The 23,717-nt window shown below is 38.8% G+C and overlaps 4 protein-coding genes across 10 annotated transcripts; 2 read left to right on the forward strand and 2 right to left on the reverse strand.

Annotated features, from left to right (window-relative positions):
• The first annotated feature begins 681 nt into the window (after nt 1-681).
• LOC133870731 (DEAD-box ATP-dependent RNA helicase 42) lies at nt 682-6,795 on the forward strand. 6 transcript variants are annotated; one of them, XR_009900778.1, is made up of 4 exons: nt 688-904; nt 1,115-4,584; nt 6,369-6,488; nt 6,667-6,795. XR_009900778.1 is itself a non-coding variant. In XM_062307937.1 (3 exons), exon 2 carries the CDS (start codon nt 1,124-1,126, stop codon nt 4,580-4,582), a length of 3,459 nt encoding a protein of 1,152 aa, XP_062163921.1. In that variant the 5' UTR covers nt 682-831; nt 1,115-1,123; the 3' UTR covers nt 4,583-4,584; nt 5,641-5,857. The 6 variants fall into 6 exon arrangements, 4 of the variants coding, with proteins under 4 accessions (XP_062163921.1, XP_062163920.1, XP_062163919.1 ...); XR_009900777.1 differs by lacking the exons at nt 6,369-6,488; nt 6,667-6,795 and adding exons at nt 5,383-5,457; nt 5,641-5,857; XM_062307937.1 differs by lacking the exons at nt 6,369-6,488; nt 6,667-6,795 and adding an exon at nt 5,641-5,857 and having other exon boundaries at nt 682-831.
• A 2,600-nt stretch (nt 6,796-9,395) lies between these two features.
• LOC133870833 (protein PIN-LIKES 3-like) lies at nt 9,396-14,506 on the forward strand. Of its 2 annotated transcripts, XM_062308070.1 has the most exons (11): nt 9,396-9,661; nt 10,339-10,627; nt 10,848-10,927; nt 11,027-11,151; nt 11,828-11,949; nt 12,355-12,573; nt 12,681-12,773; nt 13,310-13,410; nt 13,620-13,672; nt 13,782-13,967; nt 14,176-14,506. In XM_062308070.1, exons 2-11 carry the CDS (start codon nt 10,493-10,495, stop codon nt 14,298-14,300), a joined length of 1,239 nt encoding a protein of 412 aa, XP_062164054.1. In that variant the 5' UTR covers nt 9,396-9,661; nt 10,339-10,492; the 3' UTR covers nt 14,301-14,506. The 2 variants fall into 2 exon arrangements, with proteins under 2 accessions (XP_062164054.1, XP_062164055.1); XM_062308071.1 differs by lacking the exon at nt 9,396-9,661 and having other exon boundaries at nt 10,509-10,627; nt 10,873-10,927.
• Nucleotides 14,497-17,058, reverse strand: LOC133870834 (cell division control protein 2 homolog D-like). Its single transcript, XM_062308072.1, has 8 exons — nt 16,727-17,058; nt 15,870-16,011; nt 15,718-15,779; nt 15,495-15,606; nt 15,304-15,397; nt 15,127-15,196; nt 14,900-15,038; nt 14,497-14,817 (listed from the first exon to the last, which is right to left on the reverse strand). Exons 1-8 carry the CDS (start codon nt 16,969-16,971, stop codon nt 14,725-14,727), a joined length of 957 nt encoding a protein of 318 aa, XP_062164056.1. The 5' UTR covers nt 16,972-17,058; the 3' UTR covers nt 14,497-14,724.
• Nucleotides 17,059-17,805: 747 nt separating this feature from the next.
• On the reverse strand, nt 17,806-23,390 carry LOC133872071 (protein FAR1-RELATED SEQUENCE 5-like). Its single transcript, XM_062309581.1, has 2 exons — nt 20,776-23,390; nt 17,806-18,269 (listed from the first exon to the last, which is right to left on the reverse strand). Exons 1-2 carry the CDS (start codon nt 22,906-22,908, stop codon nt 18,105-18,107), a joined length of 2,298 nt encoding a protein of 765 aa, XP_062165565.1. The 5' UTR covers nt 22,909-23,390; the 3' UTR covers nt 17,806-18,104.
• Between the last annotated feature and the right edge of the window lie 327 nt (nt 23,391-23,717).

A 23,717-nucleotide genomic window follows, 5' to 3' on the forward strand; every position in this document is an offset into this window, starting at 1 on the left:
GAAAAGGAATTCCATGTTACACGCACTCGTATTTATTCGTATCCTTAGGTGGCTTTAAAAATCACAATTGAATTAAAATCTAATAAAGTTTCATATCAAAGCCAATGGTAATTTTAAAAGCCACCTAAGAGTGTGGAGAAATGTGTATGGAGAAATGAGAGTGTGTAGTAGCATTACTCATAAAAAAATAAAACTTAAAACGCTTAAATTTAAAAATCAAGAAAAAATTAAAAATAATTAAGAAAAACTTTTTTTAAAAAATGGTGGCTTAAGCTACCCCTTGGTCATGTCTCATGTGAGTCTTTTTACATGGACAGAGATTTCTTACAAACCGATTCGTAGAAAAATTTTGTATAATTTACATATAAGATTAGTATGTGTCTCTTCGTATGTGAGAAACACATGTTTTAATAGTATGCGCTTCTCACATATTTTTTTAATAGCATTAATAAAAAAAAAATATGATTGTCACATGTTTAAAAGACACATATCACTCTTACATTTAAGTTATATGAAATTTCCAACAAATTAATATGTGTCATTTTTACGTATACTTTCCGCATGTGCTATCAGATAACAAATTCCCCGCTTAACGAAGGATTAATGCGACTTACTCACTAATTTCCATAAAAAGATTGGCATTTATAATCAAGTCTCTAACTAGGTCCTCCAAATTTTACTTGGGCTGCAGAGCGATGGCCCATTTGGCGTTGGTTGAAGAATATGCACCCATTGCAGTGACGACCCGCTGAAGAGAAACAGCACTTAGCGCGACGTGGAGGTCTCCTCACTTACGCTAGCCGCTGATTTTATTCGACCAAAGACGAAGAGGTTAGGGTTTTGCGGATTTTATCTCTGGATCCATCGTCGATTCGAATTTGTTGCTTGGGAGCTTAATTTCGCGGTAATTTTATTTTTCTTTATGAAGATAGCATACAGTTATCAGTTTCCAATCAATTTAATATTTGATTCAGGTCCATTATAAAACTCAACAATTGCATAAGGTTTTAGAGGATCCGAAGTGACTGATTTGCTTATTCAATTTCTGGTGTAGTTTCTTGTGACATATGGTTTTTGGTTTGTTTCTTTTTGTTTTGATCTGCGAATCCAACAGGAGGAAGCAATGGATGAGGGAAAACATAAATCTAGGAGAGAGGAATCGGAGAGGAGTGAGGAGGATGTGAAGCGGAGCCACCACCGGGATCGCGAGAGAGAAAGAGAGAAGGAGAGGAATGGAGAGAGGCACAAGGAAAAGAGGAGCAGAGATAGTCGGCGATCGGAGAGAGAGAGGAGCAGTGATTCCGATGACAAGTATGAGAAGGAGAGGGAGAAGGAGAAGCAGAGAGAAAGGGAAAAAGCCAGAGAGAAGAAGAGGGAAAGAGAGAGGGAAGATAGAGAGAGGGAGAAAGAGAGAGAGAAAGAGAAGAGGGAGAGGGCGAGGGAGAAGGAAAGAGAGAGAGAGAAGAGGGAAAGGGAGAGAGAGGAGAGGGAGAGGGAGAGGGAGGAGAGGGAGAGGGAGAGGGAGAGGGAGAGGGAGAAGGAGAAGGAGAAGGAAAGGGAGAGGAGGGAGCGCGAAAAAGAGAGGGAGAAGGAAAGAGAGAAGGAGAGGAGGAGGCGGAGAGAAGCCGATAATGATGGCAGCGATGGTGATGATGAGCACAGGGACCGTGACAGGAAGCGGCGGAGGAGAGACGATGATGATTACAGGGAGAGAGATCGTGAACGGAGCAGCAGCAGGCCTCGCAAGCACAGGGATGACAGTGAAGAGAGGAAAAAGAGTGGTGACGATGATTCAGATAAGATAGAGAAGAGACAAACACGGGAAGAGGAGTTAGAGGATGAGCAGCGGAGATTGGATGAGGAAATGGAAAAGAGGAGGAGGAGAGTGCAGGAGTGGCAAGAGTTGAAGAGAGCCAAGGAAGAAGCAGAGAGAGAGAATCATGGGGAAGTGAATGCTGATGAACCAAAGTCTGGTAAGGCCTGGACTCTTGAAGGAGAGTCCGACGACGAAGAAGTACCGCATACAGAAAAATCGGAGACAGAAATGGATGTGGATGAAGAGGCCAAGCCTACCAGTGTAGAAGTGGGTGATGGCGATTCAATGTTTGTTGATTCCGAGAATGGAATGTTTGCATCCACTTTAGCTAATGGGGGTGATGGTGCTGCTGGAGATGATGAGGAAATTGATCCGTTGGATGCTTTCATGAATTCTATGGTGTTGCCTGAAGTTGAGAAGCTAAACAATACTTTGGCGCCCTCAAATGTTGAGGATAAGAATGTGGACCCGAAGAACAAAGATAAGAAGCATGAAGGAAGTAACGGCGAACAGCCACGGAAGGGTCCAAAAAAATATGTGGGGAGAATAATGCAGGGTGAAGATTCGGAGTCAGATTATGGTGACCTTGAGAATGATGAGGATCATTCAGAAGATGAAAATGATGATGAGTTCATGAAAAGGGTGAAGAAGACAAAAGCTGAGAAACTTTCTATAGTTGACCACTCAAAGATTGATTATATATCGTTCAGAAAAAATTTCTACATTGAAGTGAAAGATATCTCAAAGATGACTTCTGAAGAGGTTGTTGCTTACAGGAAAGAATTGGAATTGAAGCTACATGGTAAGGATGTGCCAAAGCCAATCAAAACCTGGCACCAAACTGGACTTACAAGTAAAATCTTGGAGACAATAAAGAAACTTAACTTCGAAAAGCCAATGCCAATTCAAGCCCAGGCTTTGCCTATAATTATGAGTGGTCGAGACTGCATAGGCGTTGCGAAAACTGGCTCGGGCAAAACCCTTGCATTTGTGCTGCCAATGTTGAGGCATATCAAGGACCAGCCAGAGGTGGTAGCTGGAGATGGGCCTATTGGGCTTATAATGGCACCGACGAGGGAGCTTGTACAGCAGATCCACAGTGATATAAAGAAGTTTGCCAAGGTGCTTGGTATCAGGTGTGTGCCTGTGTATGGAGGTTCTGGTGTTGCCCAACAAATTAGTGAATTGAAGCGGGGCACTGAGATTGTTGTCTGTACTCCAGGCAGGATGATTGACATACTTTGCACAAGTGGGGGGAAGATTACAAATCTGCGTAGAGTCACTTATTTGGTCATGGATGAAGCCGATCGAATGTTTGACATGGGTTTTGAACCTCAAATTACTCGAATTGTTCAAAATATTCGGCCAGATCGCCAAACTGTGCTCTTCTCTGCTACTTTCCCTCGTCAGGTTGAAGTTTTGGCGCGTAAAGTGTTAAACAAACCTGTGGAGATACAAATTGGTGGGAGAAGTGTTGTGAACAAAGACATAACACAGATGGTTGAGGTGAGGCCGGAAAGTGATAGGTTCTTTAGATTGTTAGAATTACTGGGGGAATGGTATGAGAAAGGAAAAATTTTGATATTTGTCCACTCGCAGGAGAAGTGCGATGCTTTGTTCAAGGATCTTATCAGGCACGGTTATGCTTGCCTCTCTCTTCATGGGGCTAAGGATCAGACAGATCGTGAATCCACCATTTCTGATTTTAAGAGCAATGTCTGCAATTTGCTGATTGCAACAAGTATTGCTGCCAGGGGGTTAGATGTCAAGGAGCTTGAATTGGTGATCAACTTTGACGTTCCAAACCACTATGAAGATTATGTTCACCGCGTTGGTCGTACAGGCCGAGCTGGCAGGAAAGGCTGTGCTATTACATTTATATCTGATGAAGATGCAAGATATGCACCTGATCTTGTAAAAGCATTAGAACTCTCTAAGCAAGCTGTTCCTGATGATCTGAAAGCTGTAGCTGATAGTTTTATGGCAAAAGTGAATCAGGGACTTGAGCAAGCCCATGGGACCGGTTATGGTGGAAGTGGTTTTAAATTTAATGAAGAGGAAGATGAAGTGAGGAGAGCTGCAAAGAAAGCACAGGCCAAAGAATATGGTTTTGAGGAGGACAAATCAGATTCGGAAGATGAAGATGAAGGTATACGGAAGGCAGGTGGTGACATATCACAGCAGGCTGCCTTAGCTCAGATAATTGCTGCTGCCTCCAAAGTCAGTACACCTTCTATGCAAACCCCTGCCTCCGCCTCCCAATTGCTTCCCAATGGTGGACTACCTGTTACCCTACCAGGCGTTATTGGTCTAACAATACCTGGAACAGCAGCAGCAGTGCCTGGGACTGGTTTGCCAGCTGCCAATGAGGCGGCAGGGGCAGCTCGAGCAGCAGCAATTGCAGCTGCTTTCAACTTACAGCAAAATTTGGCGAAGATTCAAGCTGATGCATTGCCTGAACATTATGAGGCGGAGTTGGAGATAAATGATTTTCCCCAAAATGCTCGATGGAAGGTTACCCACAAGGAAACTTTGGGCCCAATTTCAGAGTGGACTGGAGCTGCGATTACTACCAGGGGCCAGTATTTCCCTCCAGGTCGGGTTGCAGGACCTGGAGAACGCAAGCTTTACTTGTTCATTGAGGGACCTACTGAGCAGTCTGTGAAGAGAGCTAAATCAGAATTAAAACGTGTTTTGGAAGACATCACGAACCAGGCATTACAACTACCAGGTGGAGCCCAGCCAGGCAGATACCAAGTTTTATAAGTGTAAGAATATGATTCCAATTCATATAGCCATTGCAGGCATAACGTTACTTGCTTATGTTGGATTTAAGTTCAGTTTCAACTACTAGTCATTATTTCTTGCTCAGTTAATAAGTTGGGTGAATTTCTGTTCACTATTGGTTTGGGCATGGGTTATATTTTTCTGGTTAACTTTAGTTTGGGCGTAACACAAGATATCTAATCTTGTACTATCTAAAATTAAAATTATTTGCATCTTTTGCTGAAGCATGTGGATCAAGCTTAAGAAATGATTATTCAACCATTTTGAAAATTGTTTTAGGTTTTGTTTTTTTGTAAAGAATGTTTATAAGTAACAAGTCAGTCTCTACAGCTGAAAAAATAAGCATGTGTTTTGAAAATACTCCTATAGGAAGGCGTGAGAAGTTTTCTAAAAAGTGTTTTTGTTTTGTTTTTTGAAAAGTATTTTATAGTTTGTTTTGAAAAGTATGATGATGGTGGGGCACATCTGAAAATTGATTGGTATTTATTTTTTAGAAAGTGTTTTTTAGTGTTTGAAAAGAGGCAAGAGTTTCCAAAAAGTTTGCCAAACACAGCCTTGTACATTTTGCTATTCCTCTTTTGTTCCCTCCTTTTATGTTCATAGCTTAAAGTAGTACTTGTGGATGAAGAGCAGCATATATATATATATATATCGCCATTGTAATATCTTGTAGTTGTATTGGATGTGCTGTAAAATGTTATGAATTTGTTTTTTTGATTTCTACATTTTCCCGACCCTTTTGATTTTTTGTTTTCTTATGGCACGAGGGATGTTTTAAGCCTATGCTCGCATGTCCAATATTGTCTCTGCCACTTACCTTTGCTATCATGGCTGTGAAAGAGATGGAGATTATGGTGCGATGCTTTTTCCTCATGTTCCTGTTGTTTCATTCATAGTTGTGTCTTGATCTACTTATCAAAAAAAAGTTGTGTCTTGATCTCTGTTTACTATCCTTTATATTGTTCTCTTTGCATGAGTTTTGGGATCTCTGATATTATGTTGTGTCGCATTTGATTTTATTCTTGTGCATTTTTCAGGTTCACAGTTGGGAAATTCCAGAAGCCAAATTGTTGCTATGTTGTCAAATTTTGTTATATGGTTAGATATCCACAGGAGTACTAGACCTAATCAGGTCGCCTCCTAGTAAGAGGATCTCCATTTGTTGGTTTTGCATGGGGTTGCTTAGAAGTGATCTTCAGATTTAATTGGCTTGGCTGACCTTAAAATGGATATAAAATACATACTTTATAACAAGTTGTTTGATCTCTTTACAGTAATCATCACCTCATTTCCAGAAGTGTTTAATCTCTTCAGTAGTCAGTACCTCTTACCCAGAATGTGTTTAATATATTCGTTAACTGTGGGGATGTAACATATGACGCCTATTGTCAAGGGTGATTCTTTTTTCCTTTCTGGATATTCTTATTAAATAACCAGTTGGTGTGATGAACTTTTCTGTAAAAATGATTATCATCACGTATAGTAGTGTTATTGAAGTTTTGCTAATGCTTTGTTTCTCTGTTTCAGCCTGAAATAGCAAGAGAACAGTTTCTGATGGTTATTTTAAGTTGAGAAATGCTACACTTCCCTAAAATTCTCTCACGTTTATTCCCCAAATGATGTGTCATAGTCATACGAGTTCATAGGATTATGACATATCTTTTGGGGAGCAACGTTGGGAGAGAATTTTTGGTGAAGTGTATCATTTTTCTTTTAATTTTCATGCATCAAATTTTGTTCTAAGTACTTGATATTGGTACAGCAGGAACCAAGCCTTCCAGGACTGTCAATCTGGAAAACCATCCATACCACATGAGAAGCTAGGAGGGAGAAATCGAAACAGGAGGTTCGGAAGAACTGGAAAGAGGCATAGATCACCATTTTGGTATGCTTTCTGTAAAGGATTTTCAGAAGGTTCTCTATGTTCTTAAGTTGTGCGTCTTTATGCAATGAAGGAATTGTTTCACTTGGTGCTGGGATTCTATAGAGCAGTCTGCTTGTCTCATAAGGCTGCTTCCGTCGTTTTATTTACGAGATTCATGGTTGTTTTCTGCTTCTTGTAGTGAGGTGCTATCAGTGGAAAGGTGATAGCTAGGGTTGTGGAGGAAACGGTTAGGTATCATGTAACTACAAAATGTTAGGTGGTGTTGGAAATATGAGCCCCCTTTGTCTTACGTGACAGTTTCCGCCTAGTAGTGGGTGGTGAGTACATTTAATATTTTTTACTGAGCGGCAGAATGTCAAATGCAAGTTTGCAACGAGGCGAAATAGAAATAGGAATACTGTCGATTAGTCTTTGAATCTGTTCTTGTTTAAAAGAAAAATAAAAATTTAAGACATAAAAAACGTGGGATAAAAGTGGGGTGTATAGCATAGCTTATAGGAAATTAGTTAATGAGTAAATCTGGAAATGACACTTTTATCCTAGTGATATTCCCACCCTTTTAACGTGGCCGTGTTGGATTTTCTTTGAACAATAGTTGATACAAGAGCTTATTGACACTCTTATGTTAACAGGGTGAGATGGATTGTAATTGTAAGATATCAAATGAAACCATTGGTGGAATTGAGATCTCATTTAAAGAGAAAAATATAAAATATTGGAGTTTTTCTTACTGATTATATTGATAATCCGATGGGTAAGGACGATGATTGAGAATTGTTTGATCCTAAACATAATCAACTTGAATTCGGATAGCTATTGGAAACCTTAGTGAAAGACCGGATGTATTATCTCATCTCATGTTTTCTTTTCGCGAGAAATTATCAATTGAAATGGAGAGTTTCTTTAAACAACAAAGTAGGTGCGTCAAACTACTGATATTAAGCATGTTTGTATCTCTTTTGGAGAAACAAGTGGGCTATTTGTTCTTTTCCTCTCCTCATAAACTTGGATCTAGCGGACAGGTGCTAGTTGGATACGTCTCTTTTGCAAAATGCAATTTGTGTTCTTTCCCTCTCATCCGGCCTTCTTACTTTTTGTGTGAGGCTGCAATCTGTCTTCAATACGGCACTGAAACAGTCAGTTTGGATGACAGAATCAAGCCGCGTTACCTTGGATGGTACAAGTAAGCGTGTATCAAACAAATTCTTCAATAATGAAAGCAACCGAAGTCAAGCTTGTAACAAAAACCTTGAAATCTAATGAATGATAGCCAGTAACGTCAACTTTATAATCTTGGATTTGCTGAAGGCACTCCCAACAAATGGTCTAAAATTTCGGGCAATATTTATCACAAGTTTTTTTTTTTTTTTTTTTTTTTTTTTTTGTCGTTTTGTTATTGAATTAATGATGATAGTACAAATTATTAGTGTTTCTCTCATCTCATCAGCCTACCATGTACAGGCTCTTCATGGTAAAGCCTTGGCGGTTTCAGCACTCCCAACAAATGGTCTAAAAATTCGGGCAATATTTATCACAAGTTTTTTTTTTTGTCGTTTTGTTATTGAATTAATGATGATAGTACAAATTATTAGTGTTTCTCTCATCTCATCAGCCTACCATGTACAGGCTCTTCATGGTAAAGCCTTGGTGGTTCTGCTGGCCGCACGTTTGGCTCTATTTTTAAAAGTTCTTTCTTTTATCTTAGAAGATGATTCTCTCACAGTTACTTTGGTTCTTCAACATCCAAATATCATACAAGATTGGCGTATTGCTCCAACAATCTCTTAGGTTTTGGCAACCATTCCATTAACAACTAGCTGGACAGTTAATCATGTAAACCAAAGTACAAACTTTCTGTGCCCATTATGTGGCAAACTGGGCTACGACTATAAATTTTTCTGGCTGCATTATCATATTTTCAGTTTTCTCAGGATCCTCTCCTCCCTGTTTTGGATTGGATTCCTCTTTCCCTTTCTTAGTTCCTTAGTTTGTGTACTCTTTCTCCGATAGTTATAAAAAAAGAAACAAAGTCTGAATTTAGGGCACATATGACACGTAGGAATAAAGTAATTATTTTTACGAAATAATTGTAAAAAATACATATATAAGAGATATGATCTTTTGTCAACCCAAGACATAATTCTTGACCATATTGTCTATGTGGCAAGGTGATCATATTTTTTTTTTTCTAAAAAATAATAATAATAATAATAAAAGTAAAAGTTGTCACACGGTTAAAGGTGACTAAGAGTTGCGTCTTGGAGTGACAATATAACATATCTCTATATATAAACAATAGGGGTGGTTAGTCATACCAACAAAAACCTCTTGGAATCACCGCGACCATCTCAATAGAACCTTCACGGGAGGTCGTGGCCACTCCCGACATGCCATCTAGTGGTCGCGACCACCCAACCCGATTAAATGATAATTTAAAAAATAGATGTACAAAATATGTATACATATTATGTTTACTTAATTAGGTTATTGAACGTCTTGGATGGCTCTTCAAAAAACATCAAACCGCTGTCCAAAAAGTATCAAATTCACCAAAATCACGTGGTTTTTGCTAACCACGTACGCATACGAGCGGATAATAGTTAGCGGCGGTTAAGGAGAAAATTGAACTGTTGTGGAACCGTGTCATGGTCACGTTGAAACTCTTGTCCACGTGTGTCTTCGTTCTCTTTAGAAGTCAGAGGCCGTCGGGTCCCATTTTGGTTGATGAAAACCCGTATGCTGACTCGTCAGCCCCTAATGGCTAATGGCGACTAGAAATAGGCGGGTTGTTTTGCACCGCTAGTTACATGTTTGTTGTCGTTTTTGTCACAAATTGCAATTATGTACATTAGAACGCACAGATTCATTCATCTTACCTTCCTTCCGGACATCCTATTTGTTTTGGATTCTACGACTTCGTTGTCATTTGTCCTACATTATTTTTTAATTCACCCTTTTTTTTTTTGGTCTATATCCTCCATGTGCCCTGTTTTAAACTGAAAAACGAGCACTCGTGATGAAGGCCGGTAGGTAAAGCAATCTCAGAAATTGCCTTCGTTGATTTTTTTCGCACGTGGAATCATTACATGGGAAAGGGTCTCATTGGCGCAGAGCAGAAAGAAGGGTGCTGAGATTCTGAGGGGTCTAATTCTCTGATATTTTCGTTTTAGCTGGTTGGTTCAGTTCACGTTTAACGTTATCTCTCTTTCTGTTTTATAAGATAAAAGTTTGTTTATTTTTCTTGTTTGGGAATCGAGAAAGTTTTCGATTCAAGTGCCAGCTTTTGGTTGGTTTAGTCAATATTTAAATTTAAGCTCCTGAGCTGAACATGGGTTTCCTGTTCAATGAATGCATAACTTTCAGCATATGTCTGTTATCCTTTTCCTTTTCTAATCATTAGACCATGCTTTAGGTGGGAATCTTTGACGGCGCTTCAATAAATCTTCCATGGCTATTTCAAATCGGATGTGTTATTCCTACATCACATTATTCTACGTCAATCTTACATCAAAATGGTGTGAGATTCATGTATATAAGACCCACATGCATGAGTTTTATACCCTACGTGTCTTGGTGTAAGATTGATGTAGGATAATGTGAGTGGAAAAATTATTTCTTATTCCAAATAAATGTTCGGTTTTGTAGTATAAAAGCTAGCTAGCCTGGAAACGCTAATGAGAAATTATACATTCAGAAATTTTTTGAAATGACTTTCCATGTGATTCTTCTGAACCTAATTTGTACGTTATGGCATCTCATTAATCTCATTTGTTTTCCTTTGCACGTGCTTTACCATTTTGGTGTTTGTGTGAAAAGCTTTTTTTTGTTTTGGTTTGTCTGTTCTGTTCAGGTCTTAATATAGTATAGTTCCAACCAACTCATGCTCTGCCACGTTGTTTTGAACTGTCAAAGCTGTCTTTCTTAAGACATATTTTCACGAGACAATATCGGCATATTATATAGTAGGTTGAAGATCATTTTCAGAGTCGTGAAGGGATCTCAACATGGGGCTTTTGGAGCTCTTCATCACGGCATCAATTCCAGTCTTGAAAGTGCTATTGATTACCGCCCTCGGGTCGTATCTTGCACTCGATGGTGTTGATATCTTGGGGGAAGATGCTAGGAAGCATTTAAATACTGTGAGTTTTTTTATTTAGTCATTTTCATTTTAGATTTACTTGTTAAAGATGGAAGAATTGTTACTGAAATGTAATAATCTGAACTTTTTAAGAGGGCAAAAGTATTCTTTTCTTTGTCTTTTGTTTTGGGATTAAAAACAAAAAGCTGTTCTCATTGATTCATACAAATTGTTCAGTCTCTTAATAGAACTTTTTTTTTTTTTTTTTTTTTTGTTAACAGGTCGTATTTTATGTATTTAATCCAGCCCTAGTGGCCACCAACCTTGGCCAAACAATAACAAGGGACAGCATGGTTAAGTTGTGAGTTCAACTGTTCAACTCTGGTCACTGCGTCAGTCCATTTAACCAATTGAATTTTAGCATTATAGTATGCTGAAGTACATTTGTTTGAATGTGTAGGTGGTTCATGCCAATCAATATCCTCCTCACATTTATTATTGGCTCAGTTCTTGGATGGGTGGTTAACCTAATTACAAGACCTCCTCCACACCTGAAAGGCCTTATAGTGGGTTGCTGTGCTGCAGGTAAAACATATGTGTAGGTCCTTTACTCATAAAACATTGCTTCAGCTGCTTTGTAAATTGCAACCGGACAGAAACAGAGTAGTGTTGTCTGTCCCATCAACAAGTTGATTATTCCTTTTCTCATGGACGATTCATTACAAGTTTGCTATTCACCCTACTGAATGATACAGATTTTCTGTAGATGATAAGAAATGCAACAATGTCTTTCATGCAAAAGGCAAGAGTGAAAGAAACACACTTATTTTAGTAATTGATGTGGTGACAAATTGTAATTCTTAAGTAAGTCTTGCTGTTACTTGGAGTGCACATTGTCTCTATTAAAGGGTGGAGACTTCAGGCAGCTGTTCATCATAACAAAAGCTGGATGTTTTACTCATACTGTTCCACCTGCTAACTCATTCTTGCTACCAGAAGTTAAGTCAGTTAATTGTATTAGTTTGACCAAGGATAGCAGTTATTTGGGATTATACAGGCTGCTTACCTTGAAAACAAGCAATGAACAGGATGTTTTTCTCTAGGCATTTCTGATAAATTCTTTGTTTCCTGAGTTTCTTTTCCTTGGTACAAAATATAGTTGAATCAGTTGCTTTCCAAAAGCATTATGTATAATTTCATCTTCAGAGACTTTTTTAATGTTTGTCAGACTAAATGTGGACTACTTTGTAAATGTGACCAGGGAATTTGGGGAACATTCTTCTCGTTATAATCCCAGCCGTTTGTAAAGAAAAAGGAGGACCATTTGGAGCTCCTGATGTCTGTCATACATATGGAATGGCTTATGTTTCACTTTCAATGGCGGTATGTACCTCTTCTTTTGTTTTGTTGTCTTGCTTCTTGTGATTGAAGTATAAAGTGTTTGTAAGCACTTATACTATACAGTAACCACCTTTTTAAGTTCAGTGTATATAGGCCAGCTCTTGGATGGGCTGTAATCATGAATTTGTCTCAGTTAGAACTCTAACCTGATAAATTGAGAATCACTTTGTATCTGTGTTTGGGTTTGGTTGGTATCTCATAAGAGAAACTTTATTTACATTCAGTTGTAAATAATCATATGTATTCAATTTCTCCTTGGGTCTAAAATTTGCTTATCCTAATGTCTGTGTAATGAGTGAATTTGTTTCAGTACATCTTACTTCGTTTTATGATAGACAATTTCCAAGTATATTTCTACTATGGTAATTTCTTGCTGTGACACTTCAGGTAGGAGCCATTTATTTGTGGTCTTACGTGTATAATATTGTCCGGATATCTTCAAGAAGAAGCACAAAAGAATCAGGAGTAAATGACCACTCTATCAGTAAGTCTGACATAGGGAGTTGCACAGAGCCATTACTTTCTTCCACGAAACATTGCTTGATATCAGAGGACCCTGAAGTTCAATATGCACTACCCTGCACTAGATCTGAAACGGAATCTGAGGTTGTTTCCAACATCAATATGTGATGAACTTTATCTTCTTATATTATCACGTCTCTTCAGTGAAAGCAACATTCTGAGATTTCAACCTTTATTGAATTCCATTACAGGTTGCAGTTTCGGATAAAATAAAGCAATATTTAGAGAAGCTGTCTAGAAAGATTAATCTGAAGACGGTATTTGCCCCTTCTACTACTGGAGCGGTATGACCACTCAGCTAATTATCATTGTCATCTCATCCCTTTTGATGCACTCTTAGCACTGTTTCATTAAGTAGGTATATTCCTAAATGAACTTGTCATGATAAAAACTAATTTTCTCCACCTTGGAAGATGTCCTTAGCATTGTGCACAAGAATGAGTTGTAAAACTTGATGATGGAGATCTATTATACATCCATCTTCTACATGGAATAAACTTTCAAATCTATAGGAGAAACAATAGATGTGCAACGTCCTAACGCTAAATAGAATGTATTAACTTAACTGGAGTTTTGGATTTGCACTGTGATCAGATCCTAGCCTGATGTGCAAGCATGTGCTTCATGTCTGATGCCACTGTGCCCCCCAAACCCCTCAGAATGTGAAGTCTCCAAGCATGTCCATGCTGGGCATGACTTCCTTCTGATTTGGTGTGCATGTTGGTGTTAACTTTCTTGGTGCGGTGGCTTGTAAACTAAATCCAAACTTTTGCTGGTTGTATTGACACATTAGCTAACCTCATGCTCTTTTCTTGTGTAGATTGTTGGGTTTGCAATTGGACTTGTCCCTGTGATCCGTAAGTCGCTGATTGGTGAAAGTGCTCCTCTTCGTGTAATCCAAGACTCTGCTTCCTTGTTGGGGTATAAAACTTATGCACAAAATCTGTACAGCTCTGGATGAATTGGTCATAATTTTGTTTCAAGATGTAGATATTTATCTCTGCCTGGACAAATATCACACATTAACTTGGATTTTATTATTTTCTCATTGTTTTACATTCCTTGATGAGAAATTTTCCTGTTTTAATTCTTGCTGCTAAGTTTCCCAATACTTTCTCTGACAACTGCAGTGACGGAGCCATTCCAGCTCTCACTCTTATTGTAGGTGGAAACCTTCTCAAAGGTGATTAACTGATACTCAGGCTCATCTTCTTTCCTCCTCAGCCTAACTTTTCGATGGAACTTTTTTCACTCTAGCCATAGGAAAGTTATAATTGCTGAATGTTTTCCAGGTTTGAAAGGGTCAGGACTTCAGAAATCCATCATCGTTGGCATTGTAGCTGTTCGTTATATTGCCCTGCCACTGACAGGGATTATCATCATTAAAGGTGCACATCAAATTGGTTTGGTGCACTCTGATCCATTATATCGGTTTATTCTTCTAATGCAGTATGCCGTCCCCCCTGCTATGAACATAGGTAAATATATATCTAACTTGAACACTTTGCCACAGTGCTTTATCTTTTTAACCCCACCAAGTTAACCCACTAATTTATCAATACCTTGTAAAATTTCTTTTAGACCATTTGATATGTTAAAAAGCTTTGTTGGGCTCGTTTAAAATCTTAAATGAGGACCTAGTTTACATCTTTTGAGATTTTTTTCCTTTCTGGTCTCAAATGGCAGGAACCATCACTCAATTGTTTGGAGCAGGAGAGAGTGAATGTTCTGTAATCATGCTGTGGACTTATGCCTTGGCTTCAATTTCACTTACTCTTTGGTCAACCTTCTTCATGTGGCTTGTGGCTTAAAGTTACTCCCTAATCCCACGCACTGCAGTCTGCAGGCAATTTTGTAGTTCAGAGAACGTGCTACTGAACTGAAGCAAAGTTTTGTGTCCATTTTGTAACTCTACAGGATCTTAATCCGAGTAAGAGTTTGTTCCTCCTGATCCATTCTGATCACTTGTATTTTTGCAGGAGTGAAATATATAAATTAGTGCAAGTATTTGATATAATTGACCGTAAATAATTGTAAAATTAGAAAGCCCATATTATCATTAAAATTTGAAAAGCAAGCTTGAGCAATCAATCCATCACATCTAAACAAATTTTCGTCCTAAAACAAATTTAACATGGAGTATGCTTGAGTGAAGCAGATACAATTTGCAACAACATATAACAACTGTTTAGCAGCCAAAAGAAGATTTCCCCCATCAACAACGTAAGCTTTTGTTTAGAGAGAGGCCTTGTTCAGATCATCGAAGTAAGGATGTTCCATAGCTTTCTTTGCTGAGATCCGCTTTGAGGGTTCATACTGCAACATTTGCTACAGAACACAAAAACAATTTTAAGTGGGTGTCAATTATTAAACATAGCCAAAATTAAAGCGGTGGGTAGGTTCAACTTACATATAGCAGATCCAGCCCGTCCTTATCCAAATTAGGAACAGCCTTCGACAGATTTTGAGCTTTCCACTGCGGGTACTCGTGCCAATTCATTAGTTTGCTTACGCCTGGCCACACTTCTTCATTAGGAGTGCCTAATAATCTGCATCAGAAGTCCATAGAGATTATGAGCGCACTTGATTTTTGAAAGCAGGGAGGCACATAAGAGAAAGGATACTGTCTCACTGAACCTGAATATGTGGAGGAGCTGTTGCAGTTCAGAATCTCCTGGGAAGAGTGCTTGCTTTGTGATAAGTTCAGCTACAATTCAGATTAAATAAATTACACCCTTGAAAGCAAACATATAATTTGGTAACCATAAAATTCACTTGAAGATCAAACCAAAGTCATGGGAGTAAGTTCTGTACCAAATATACAGGCAACAGACCAAATATCTACAGCAGTTGAGTAATGGGTAGACCCTAAAAGGACTTCAGGAGCTCTATACCACAGAGTTAATATCTGCAATGGCAAAAACACAAAGTTCTATACTTTTAGTTGTGTAAAAAAGAACTTGTTATCAATAACCAAGAACATACATGAAAAAGCATAACTTTACCTCATGAGTGTACTTCTTAATTGGCACGGTAAATGCTCGAGCTAGTCCAAGATCTGCTATTTTAAGCATCATTGTTTTTCGGTCCATCAACAGATTGTGAGGTTTCAGATCCCTAAGCATAAAAAGCCAGTTTTAAAAAAAGAGTTGATGACAATCACACCATAGTTTCAAGTCTGCCTATCTGAGAGAACAGCCATTTTGGAAGAAAATGTTGGAAAATTACCTGTGTAAGATGCCATGACCGTGGCAAAAGGCTACACCCTTGCAAAGTTGGAACATCAAACTCTGCATTGAAAAGCAACCAAACATTTGTAACTGGAATTGAGGGAAAACAACCTTAGTAAACTGGTCCAGAATAAATTCATTCGTCTATACCTTAACAACATTGGCAGGAATATTCTCTCCAGATTGACGGAAGGTCCGAATGAATTTCTTGAGATCAGTGTCCATGTATTCGAAGACCAAGTAGAGTACTGTCTTCCCTTCTTTATTCTGGCCTTGTTTGACATCCATCAACCTGTTGGGAAGTAGTTTTTTTTTTTTTTTTTTTAATATGCCACAAGATTAAAGCTCACAATAGAGAGAAATAGACGATCCTACAGAGAAGATAGTGTTCTCAAGATAACCCTAGAAACCAGCCAACCTCAATGAACCAAAAGTAAACGAAAGCCTAAAAAACAAGGAATAGGGTCAAGATTCAAGAAACAAGATTGAGTCTAATAATCCCACAAGAAACCGGGGCAAGAATCCTACAACCAAAACCCAATGAAGGGCAGATCAATCACAGCCAACAAAGAAGTTGAAATCCCAAGAATTAACAAGCATAATAACCCCTCAAACAACAAAGTAAAAACCTGAAAACCCCATAGAAATGAAGATCCCATCAGAAGAAATATATTCAAAAGCCCATAGAAACAACAAAGAAATTGAAACCCCAACAATTAACCAACTTAATAAACCCTCTCACAACAAAGTAAAAAAACAACCAGAGCCCCCATAGAAATGAAAATATAGACCCCCATCACAAGAACCAATTGTGAAGCCCAACCAAGAAGCATCCAAACAGAGAAGTGGGATTTAAAGAAATGGAGAAATTTTTTGAAGCCCAACGAAGAACCGGCCAAACAGAGAAGTGGGATTTAAATAAAGTGGAGAAATTAAAGAATCAAAGATGAAGAAGAATCAAAACCAAACAGAGAAGGGAAGAGATCAATGGAGAGTAATGAGTAGACCTGACGACGTGGGGATCGCAGGAGAGCATGCGGAGGATGGAGACCTCGCGGAGAGTGGTGGGAGGGACGCCCTCGTCGTCCTCGTGGAGGCGAGTCTTCTTGAGGGCCACGATCTTCCCCGTCGCCCTCTCTCTCGCCCTGTACACCTTCCCGTACGTCCCTTCTCCGACCTTCTCTAGCTTCTCGTACGCCTCCATTGCTGACGCCACCTTTCTGTTTCCTTCCCCTAACCCTGCTTTCTCCATTTTCTCTCTTCTCTCTCTCTCTCTCTCTCTCTCTCTCGCTTTTCAAATCGCTTTCTGTGTGAGGGAATGAATCCACCGTATTTATTTATATATGCATTAACAGTTGGGAGAGTGGGGGAGGCGCGTGGGCTTCTTTTGTGTTGTTTTTGATCCGTTGCCGCAACGGCCACATTTTTTGAAATTCAAAACTTCGTACACCTTTGTATCCCTCGCTCCTATAGTCCTATTTGATTTCCATATAAAGCACCCGTCACAGATTCTATCCGTAAATGGGCTTGGTCCAACTGGACAACGGCCCATCATCTACTTAATCAAATTGATGAATGAAAACCTATTCTAAAATTGTGGAGGAGAGACATGGGATAGTTTCCGGCTAGGGATTGGCTCCAATTCTTGGCCTGGATTGCAACCTGTTCGACTGTAATTGTGAGAGCTCTTTGATGTGGCTCATATGTCCAAACAAGTGTTCAGTTTGGGCACATTGACCTGTCATGACTCTCTTTCAATTGTTTATTTTGATTGCAATATCTGTGTTCAGTTTAGATGCATTGACTTGTCAGAGAGCTTCTTTCAATTGTCTGCTCCGATTGCAAACAAAATATATCAGTTCTCTAAGTAGCCCACACTTCCTTATTTCATTAAAAGGCCATGAAGGTTTTTAAGATCCTATCCATCCTCTCTTACAAAACAAAAGGTCATTAAATTTGGCCAGTTCAGTCGGAGAATAAGACACCGCCACATACAGTCAAACACCCATCTCAATGTGTAACAAATGTTGGGTATTCCTTTCCTGCAGTTAGTCAACTTCATCTGAAATTCCAACCGCACCAAATGTACATGAACAAGGAATTGATCAAAGAATTATAGAAGTGCATCAAAGTTTTATTCACTTTGCCACCACCTCTCCATCCACTACAGACAACCTATTCTACGGTTACATTCAAGTAGTAGTGGACATAGTATACAACTGTCCTAAGCTAGAACAAATTTATAACTCTTTCAGTAACTAAACACATATGCTACAATCGGCGTTAATGGGATAGTCTAAGCATCCAATTACTCTCACCCTTCCAGTTGCTATTTGTAGTATTCATGAAGATGATGAAAATGTTGCCACCACCACACCCTCAAATTTAGCTTCTTTGATTGAGCCTCACATTCTGAACCTTGACCGATATCTTTAACTTCTGTTCTTCCATGTTTTTCAAAACAGCAAACAGTTTTGATCGATATGCTTCACATAGCTGACTTGCATTCTCCAATTCATCAGTTAATTCCTGAATTTTCTTGTCCTGATCCTACAAAAGTGAAAACAAGAGATTACAATTATTCGAAATTGAGATGCAGGTGCACAAACAAGAAAGACATCGCACATATTAAACGCATAAAAGAACCAAATGATTAATAAATCCAGTTCTTGTATCCCAAGACCTTCAAAATCCAGATTATTTTAGAGGTATAATTTGGGGTGATCTTTGAACATTCACTGTGTACGCTTAACTAGACAATCTTCAAAAGTCCTATAAATGACATTCTTTTCTGCTAAGCTCTCAAATACAAAATGTAGCATTCATTAATGCCAATCCCAAATAGTTGGGACTTGGGACAAAAGATTTTGCTTCTCCCCCCCCCCCCAGCGGGAGTTCATTTGATTATCAAAATAATGATACACAAATTCTATAGCAATCATGACACTATCACTTGCCAGTTGAATGAATTCAATCATTTACTGCAGTCCCATACCAATTTTGTCAAAATTCTCATATGACAGACACAAATTTTACAATGTAATAAGATGATTCTATGCAGCAGTTGGTCTCTAAAATGGAGATATAAATGAATGGCCTATCTTAAATTTTGTTTGGTCGTTATTGATCTCTACTACTATATTGTCCTGCAGAGGAACTTTAGAGTGAAATGCACCAAGCAATGGATTAACCTAACTACCAATGCTATCTACATTATCTTTCACATCGAACTGACCAACAAACAAAATCTTCAAGTAAATCCATGTCAATGTCACATCAAAATTTAACCCAATATGCAGACCTTTCAATAATACTCAAACCAGATCTCGAACTCCAAAACAACCTAATTCGCTCAATATGAACATCTTGAGTTATAATCCAGAAATGATTCATGTATATATTTCACAGAAACGTGAAATCAAAGTGGATGATAAAGTAGCTGGAAGGCATGGAAATAAGGGTATCATTTCAAAAATTTTGCCATGGTTTGCATGAACATCTTCAATATCATTTCCAATATGAAATTACAGATCTCTTCAAAGTGACAGCCAAAGCAATTCCATAAATTAAGTATCCTTTTCCTTTTCTCTCATAAGGCATCTAGATTGTAATTACTTATTAATGACTGATGAATTATATCTCACAAACACCTATTCAATAATGCCCTAAGGTTTAGCGAGCAATGCCTTTGCAGTGTATAGGGTAGGGTAAAGATTCACAGGGCCACATCAACCCCACCTACAGAGAAGAAAATCCAGCAGCAAACACATTTTTCCCTAAGAGTAAATTGTGTAGCGCAATATACAGGCAAGGAATTATAAGGAACCAAGAGTTACTTGTAAAGATACTACGATAATAGAAGAAAGGATTCCTTCCTTTATACTATTATGTGGTTCTGATGTGGCTTCCGCTTTGTGGAGTGCTTTCTTTTCTCGCTTTAGTATGTCTTGGGTTATGCCTAGAAGAGTTATTGACCTGTTTGCTTATTGGTGGTCGTCTGGAAGGCTGAGGACTGCTGCGATTTGGAAGATGGTGCCGGTTTGCCTCTTTTGGTGTTTATGGAAGGAAAGAAATAATAGGTGTTTCGAGGACATGGAGAGATCATTGGAGGATATTTTTGCTTCGTTCTTTCATATTTTATATCTTTGGACTGTGACTTTTGTGTCACCATTGTCGCTTAGTTTTGTCAATTTTCTTATTCGTTTTTCTCTTTCTAATTAGGTGTTTAATTTTGTATACTTCCGGTGTATTTAGGGGTGCATTACGCTTTTAATAAGGCTGTTTATCACTTAACCAAAAAAAAAAAAAACTATTATGTGGTTGTAAATCTGCCCGTTACAAACATAACAGCAGAACTTATCCAGGAAAAAATAAATGCTGTTTTGATTGTAAAAGGCAGAAGCAAGCTTCAATAGGTAGAGACTTAAAAACAGCTATGTAGAGGTAGCTGTATCTGGAATTCCAAAAATACAAAATCTCTTGATTGCCCAGTGCTGATCTTAGTAAAGCATCAATGATTGCCTTGATGCCGTAAAAAGTTATTCTCTAACCTCATAGTCCAACTTTGCAAGTCAGAAGATTGAATCCAAATATTCAGTTGAATATGTGACAATGTATCACTCTCAATCACTTCTAGTTTTAGTTTGTCTCATATTTAAACCCTCAAGATCAATGCTATGCATCCAGTGTTAGCTTGTACCCCTTCTGGTTTCATCAACCAACACAAAGCCTTTTTTTTTTTTTTTTTTTTGATAAGTAACACAGTCATTTATAGCAACAAACATAAACGCTGAACTTAAAGCAGAGAAAAAAGGCCCCATACAATACAATTTAGTGTTGGAATATACCCACAGTTTCAGGCTGATATAGCAGCAATTTTTATGCATTTTCTCTAGCAATGAATCAAGCCCTAATTTCTGTGGAAGTTCAGAAGAGGAAGATTACTGAGGAAAGACCCAGATCACCAGGTAAAGCATGTTTACAGGGAAAAAAAATTCAGAAAGATAATAGGATACAGAGGCCATCAGGGATAATATCTTTTGAGGAAAGAACATACCATGGAGCAAGACTGAAGCTGTTGACTCCCATTATCCAGTGCACTTTGAATGGCCCCAGAACCATGCTTCTTGGATGCAGCAACCTTCTTTGCAGCCTCATGAAGAGCATCCATAGCTACATTATAAACATGCACAGTTTCGGCCCCTTCTTCTACATACTTAATAGCTTCCCGTCGTAGACTGTCATAACGTGCAGCAGAAGACTCTTGCGAATCACTTGGCAACCCAAGAGCGCGCTCATCCAACAAAACCCCACTTTTAGCATTTCTTGTCCAGCGTTTCAAGATATAATGAGATGGAAATGTCAGAACATTCGTTACTCTAAATACTGCTAATATGTGTCTACATATAATACCTGAAAATTCAAACATTTGACAGCTACAACTAGCTTTCTTTTCAAAAACACTGAACCTAACAAAGTGCGACTTGTGGTCTTCCCCAAACTTTGCCACCCGATAAATGGTTTCTGATCCAGTATCATCAATCATAGTCGCAGGATAAGCAAGAGTCTCAACCAATTCTTCTTGGAATTTCATATATATTTTCCTTGTATAAAGATATGCTACTTGTTTTTCCATGGGGGACGGTGTTCTTAGAACTGGTGAAGTATTAATTGTATCATAGTCGGCCTTTACTTCCTTTTCATACCGAGTGGCAATTGCTTTTTCATACTGCTTAATCAGCACCTGAATATTAGTTGATGCGTTTATATACCCATCGAAGTAAGAGTTTATGCTATCACTTCCTTGGGTTATGGACATCTCCCCGAAGAATGTATCCCGTAGATAAACTGGTATCCATTGTTGGCGAGCGATGTACATTGACTGAAGCCACTCATTATCCCCAAGACCATATCTTTGAAGAAGAGACTCCCAACATGACTCGAACTCATCGATTGTCTCTGTCAAATTGATGCACTTCTGGAATTCCGCTTCAAAAGTAGGGTGCGAGTGATATACATCAGATAATTTCTCTTGAGCTTCCCTAAACACATTCCATTTACAAAATCGGTGACGGGTTCCTGGAAACACTTCCACAACAGCTGCTCGTATGATTCTATCCTGGTCTGTTGTGATTGAGATGGGATGGCGACCAGACATCGCCTCTAGCCAAGTCTGGAATAGCCAAACAAATGAGGACTCTGACTCGTTTAGGAGTAATGCACATCCAAACAATACAGGTTGTGCATGATGGTTCCACCCTGTAAATGGAGCAAAGGGGACTCGGTAACGATTCATTCTATATGTCGTATCAAATGTAACAGTTTCTCCGAAGTAGTTATAATTCATTCTTGAATTCGCATCAGCCCAGAAAATGTTTCCTGTTGAATTTTCAAAATCACCCTGGACTGCATAAAAAAAACGAGGATCCTCAGCCTGCATTCGCTTCAAATAGTCAAAAATAATCTGACCCCCACTCCCTAGAGTCCTCTGCCTACTACTACTCATATAATTCTGGCAATCAACTTTAGTAAATCCAACATTGTTAATTCCACCGGACTCTTTGATCAACACAGACATTACCCCACTAGGGCCCATCCCAGCCGCTTGAAGGGTATCAATCAGGCTTCGAGCAGGACCTGATACATGCCTATGTGACCGGAGGCAATGCACCTTATCAGGCGGCACAAGCTCGTGATTATGTTCCTTCACAAGTTTCGACACTGCCCATTTCCCAGAACTCTGCTTCTTCACCGTCATCTGCGCCTTACACCCAACTCTAGTGATCGTCCGCTGTCTCTTAGACCTATTTTCAGCTCCCTCACGACGAAATCCTTCACGGGAACACACAATTTGACGGCATATGATGGACCCATCACGCCGTGACCGCTGGTACACACTGACCCGGGTACTAAAACCAACACGGCGGGCATACGAATTATAAAAAATACGCGCAGCCTGTTCGGAATCGAATTCCATACCCTCATACGGTTCAAGATCCGGTTCCCCATTTGAGTTTAAAAAACCAAGAGACGTAGAAGGATTAGAACCTTCAACTAATTCGTCATTGTAATCTCCTTCATAGTCATCATCTGGGTGTTCTAAGTCGAGGGTAGTAGTTTCATCTTCCACACCACCACCCATGTCAAACTCCATAACCTCATTTTCGATGGTCAGAGGTTCAATATCCATGACTGGATTATACTAAAGTGTCCAATTTTCCCATTAGCTCCCAAAGTTTACAAATTGACGCATTTATTGCAATAAACTTTGGCTAAAGGGGTTTCATTGCGTCGAAATTACAGCAATTAATGGAGAGTAAAACAGAGGAAGAGGGAAAGAGGAGCCAACTGACCGGGAGATCAGGAGCGTAAAGAGACCTCAGAGAGAAAATAGAGTGTGATCTTTGAGCAGGCGAGCTGCAGAGTGTAGTGGGGGTTCTTGGCGGGACGGTGAGAGAAGCTCTGCTCTACTTGCAGTTGGGGAGGGAATTTGGGGTTTGGAGGGTTTTCAGTTTGGGGAAAACTTTCGGGTGTGAAAGAAAGAGATGGGAACTTTGTTGTTCCATTGGAATAGCAGTGACCTGGTGCTACGCGACACAGCTTTCCCTCTTTCGTTTGTTTTGAGAGCGACTGCAATTTTCTTTTTCTTTTTCTTTTTACGCAACTCACGAATTCAACTGAAAATTAGTGAACGAAGTGTTACAGGTTTTTTTATTCGTTTAAGTTATCAAACGAATTTAGTGAACGATTTGAATTTGACTTGTGAGATATCAAAAGGCTGATAAATTTTTATATGAGTTGTGTTAAGGTCTATATAATCTCAACACGAAATTAACGAGTTAAGGTCCAAAAGTCTAACCCACTCAAATCTAGCGCACTTTCGGCACCTACTTATAATTGGGAAGATACAATGGCTCAATTTTTAACCTCATGTTTTATATTGAGAAAATGAATAATTTACATAAAGTTAATAGATTATAAAAATAATTATGAATGCTA

This window comes from Alnus glutinosa, chromosome 6 (genome assembly GCF_958979055.1).
Source record: "Alnus glutinosa chromosome 6, dhAlnGlut1.1, whole genome shotgun sequence".
Lineage (NCBI taxonomy): Eukaryota > Viridiplantae > Streptophyta > Magnoliopsida > Fagales > Betulaceae > Alnus > Alnus glutinosa.

Bases quoted from the DNA above. Each gene is read 5' to 3' on its own strand.
- LOC133870833 (XM_062308070.1), top strand. From the start codon at position 10,493: ATGGGGCTTTTGGAGCTCTTCATCACGGCATCAATTCCAGTCTTGAAA. The intron at 13,411-13,619 runs GTATAAAACTTA...TGACAACTGCAG, and splicing joins GACTCTGCTTCCTTGTTGGG to TGACGGAGCCATTCCAGCTC. The intron at 13,673-13,781 runs GTGATTAACTGA...AATGTTTTCCAG, and splicing joins AGGTGGAAACCTTCTCAAAG to GTTTGAAAGGGTCAGGACTT.
- LOC133872071 (XM_062309581.1), bottom strand. From the start codon at position 22,908: ATGGATATTGAACCTCTGACCATCGAAAATGAGGTTATGGAGTTTGAC. The intron at 18,270-20,775 runs GTATGTTCTTTC...TCACTTTTGTAG, and splicing joins AGCTTCAGTCTTGCTCCATG to GATCAGGACAAGAAAATTCA.
- LOC133870731 (XM_062307937.1), top strand. From the start codon at position 1,124: ATGGATGAGGGAAAACATAAATCTAGGAGAGAGGAATCGGAGAGGAGT.
- LOC133870834 (XM_062308072.1), bottom strand. From the start codon at position 16,971: ATGGAGAAAGCAGGGTTAGGGGAAGGAAACAGAAAGGTGGCGTCAGCA. The intron at 16,012-16,726 runs GTCTACTCATTA...ACTTCCCAACAG, and splicing joins TGCGATCCCCACGTCGTCAG to GTTGATGGATGTCAAACAAG. The intron at 14,818-14,899 runs GTAAGTTGAACC...TGTGTTCTGTAG, and splicing joins ACGGGCTGGATCTGCTATAT to CAAATGTTGCAGTATGAACC.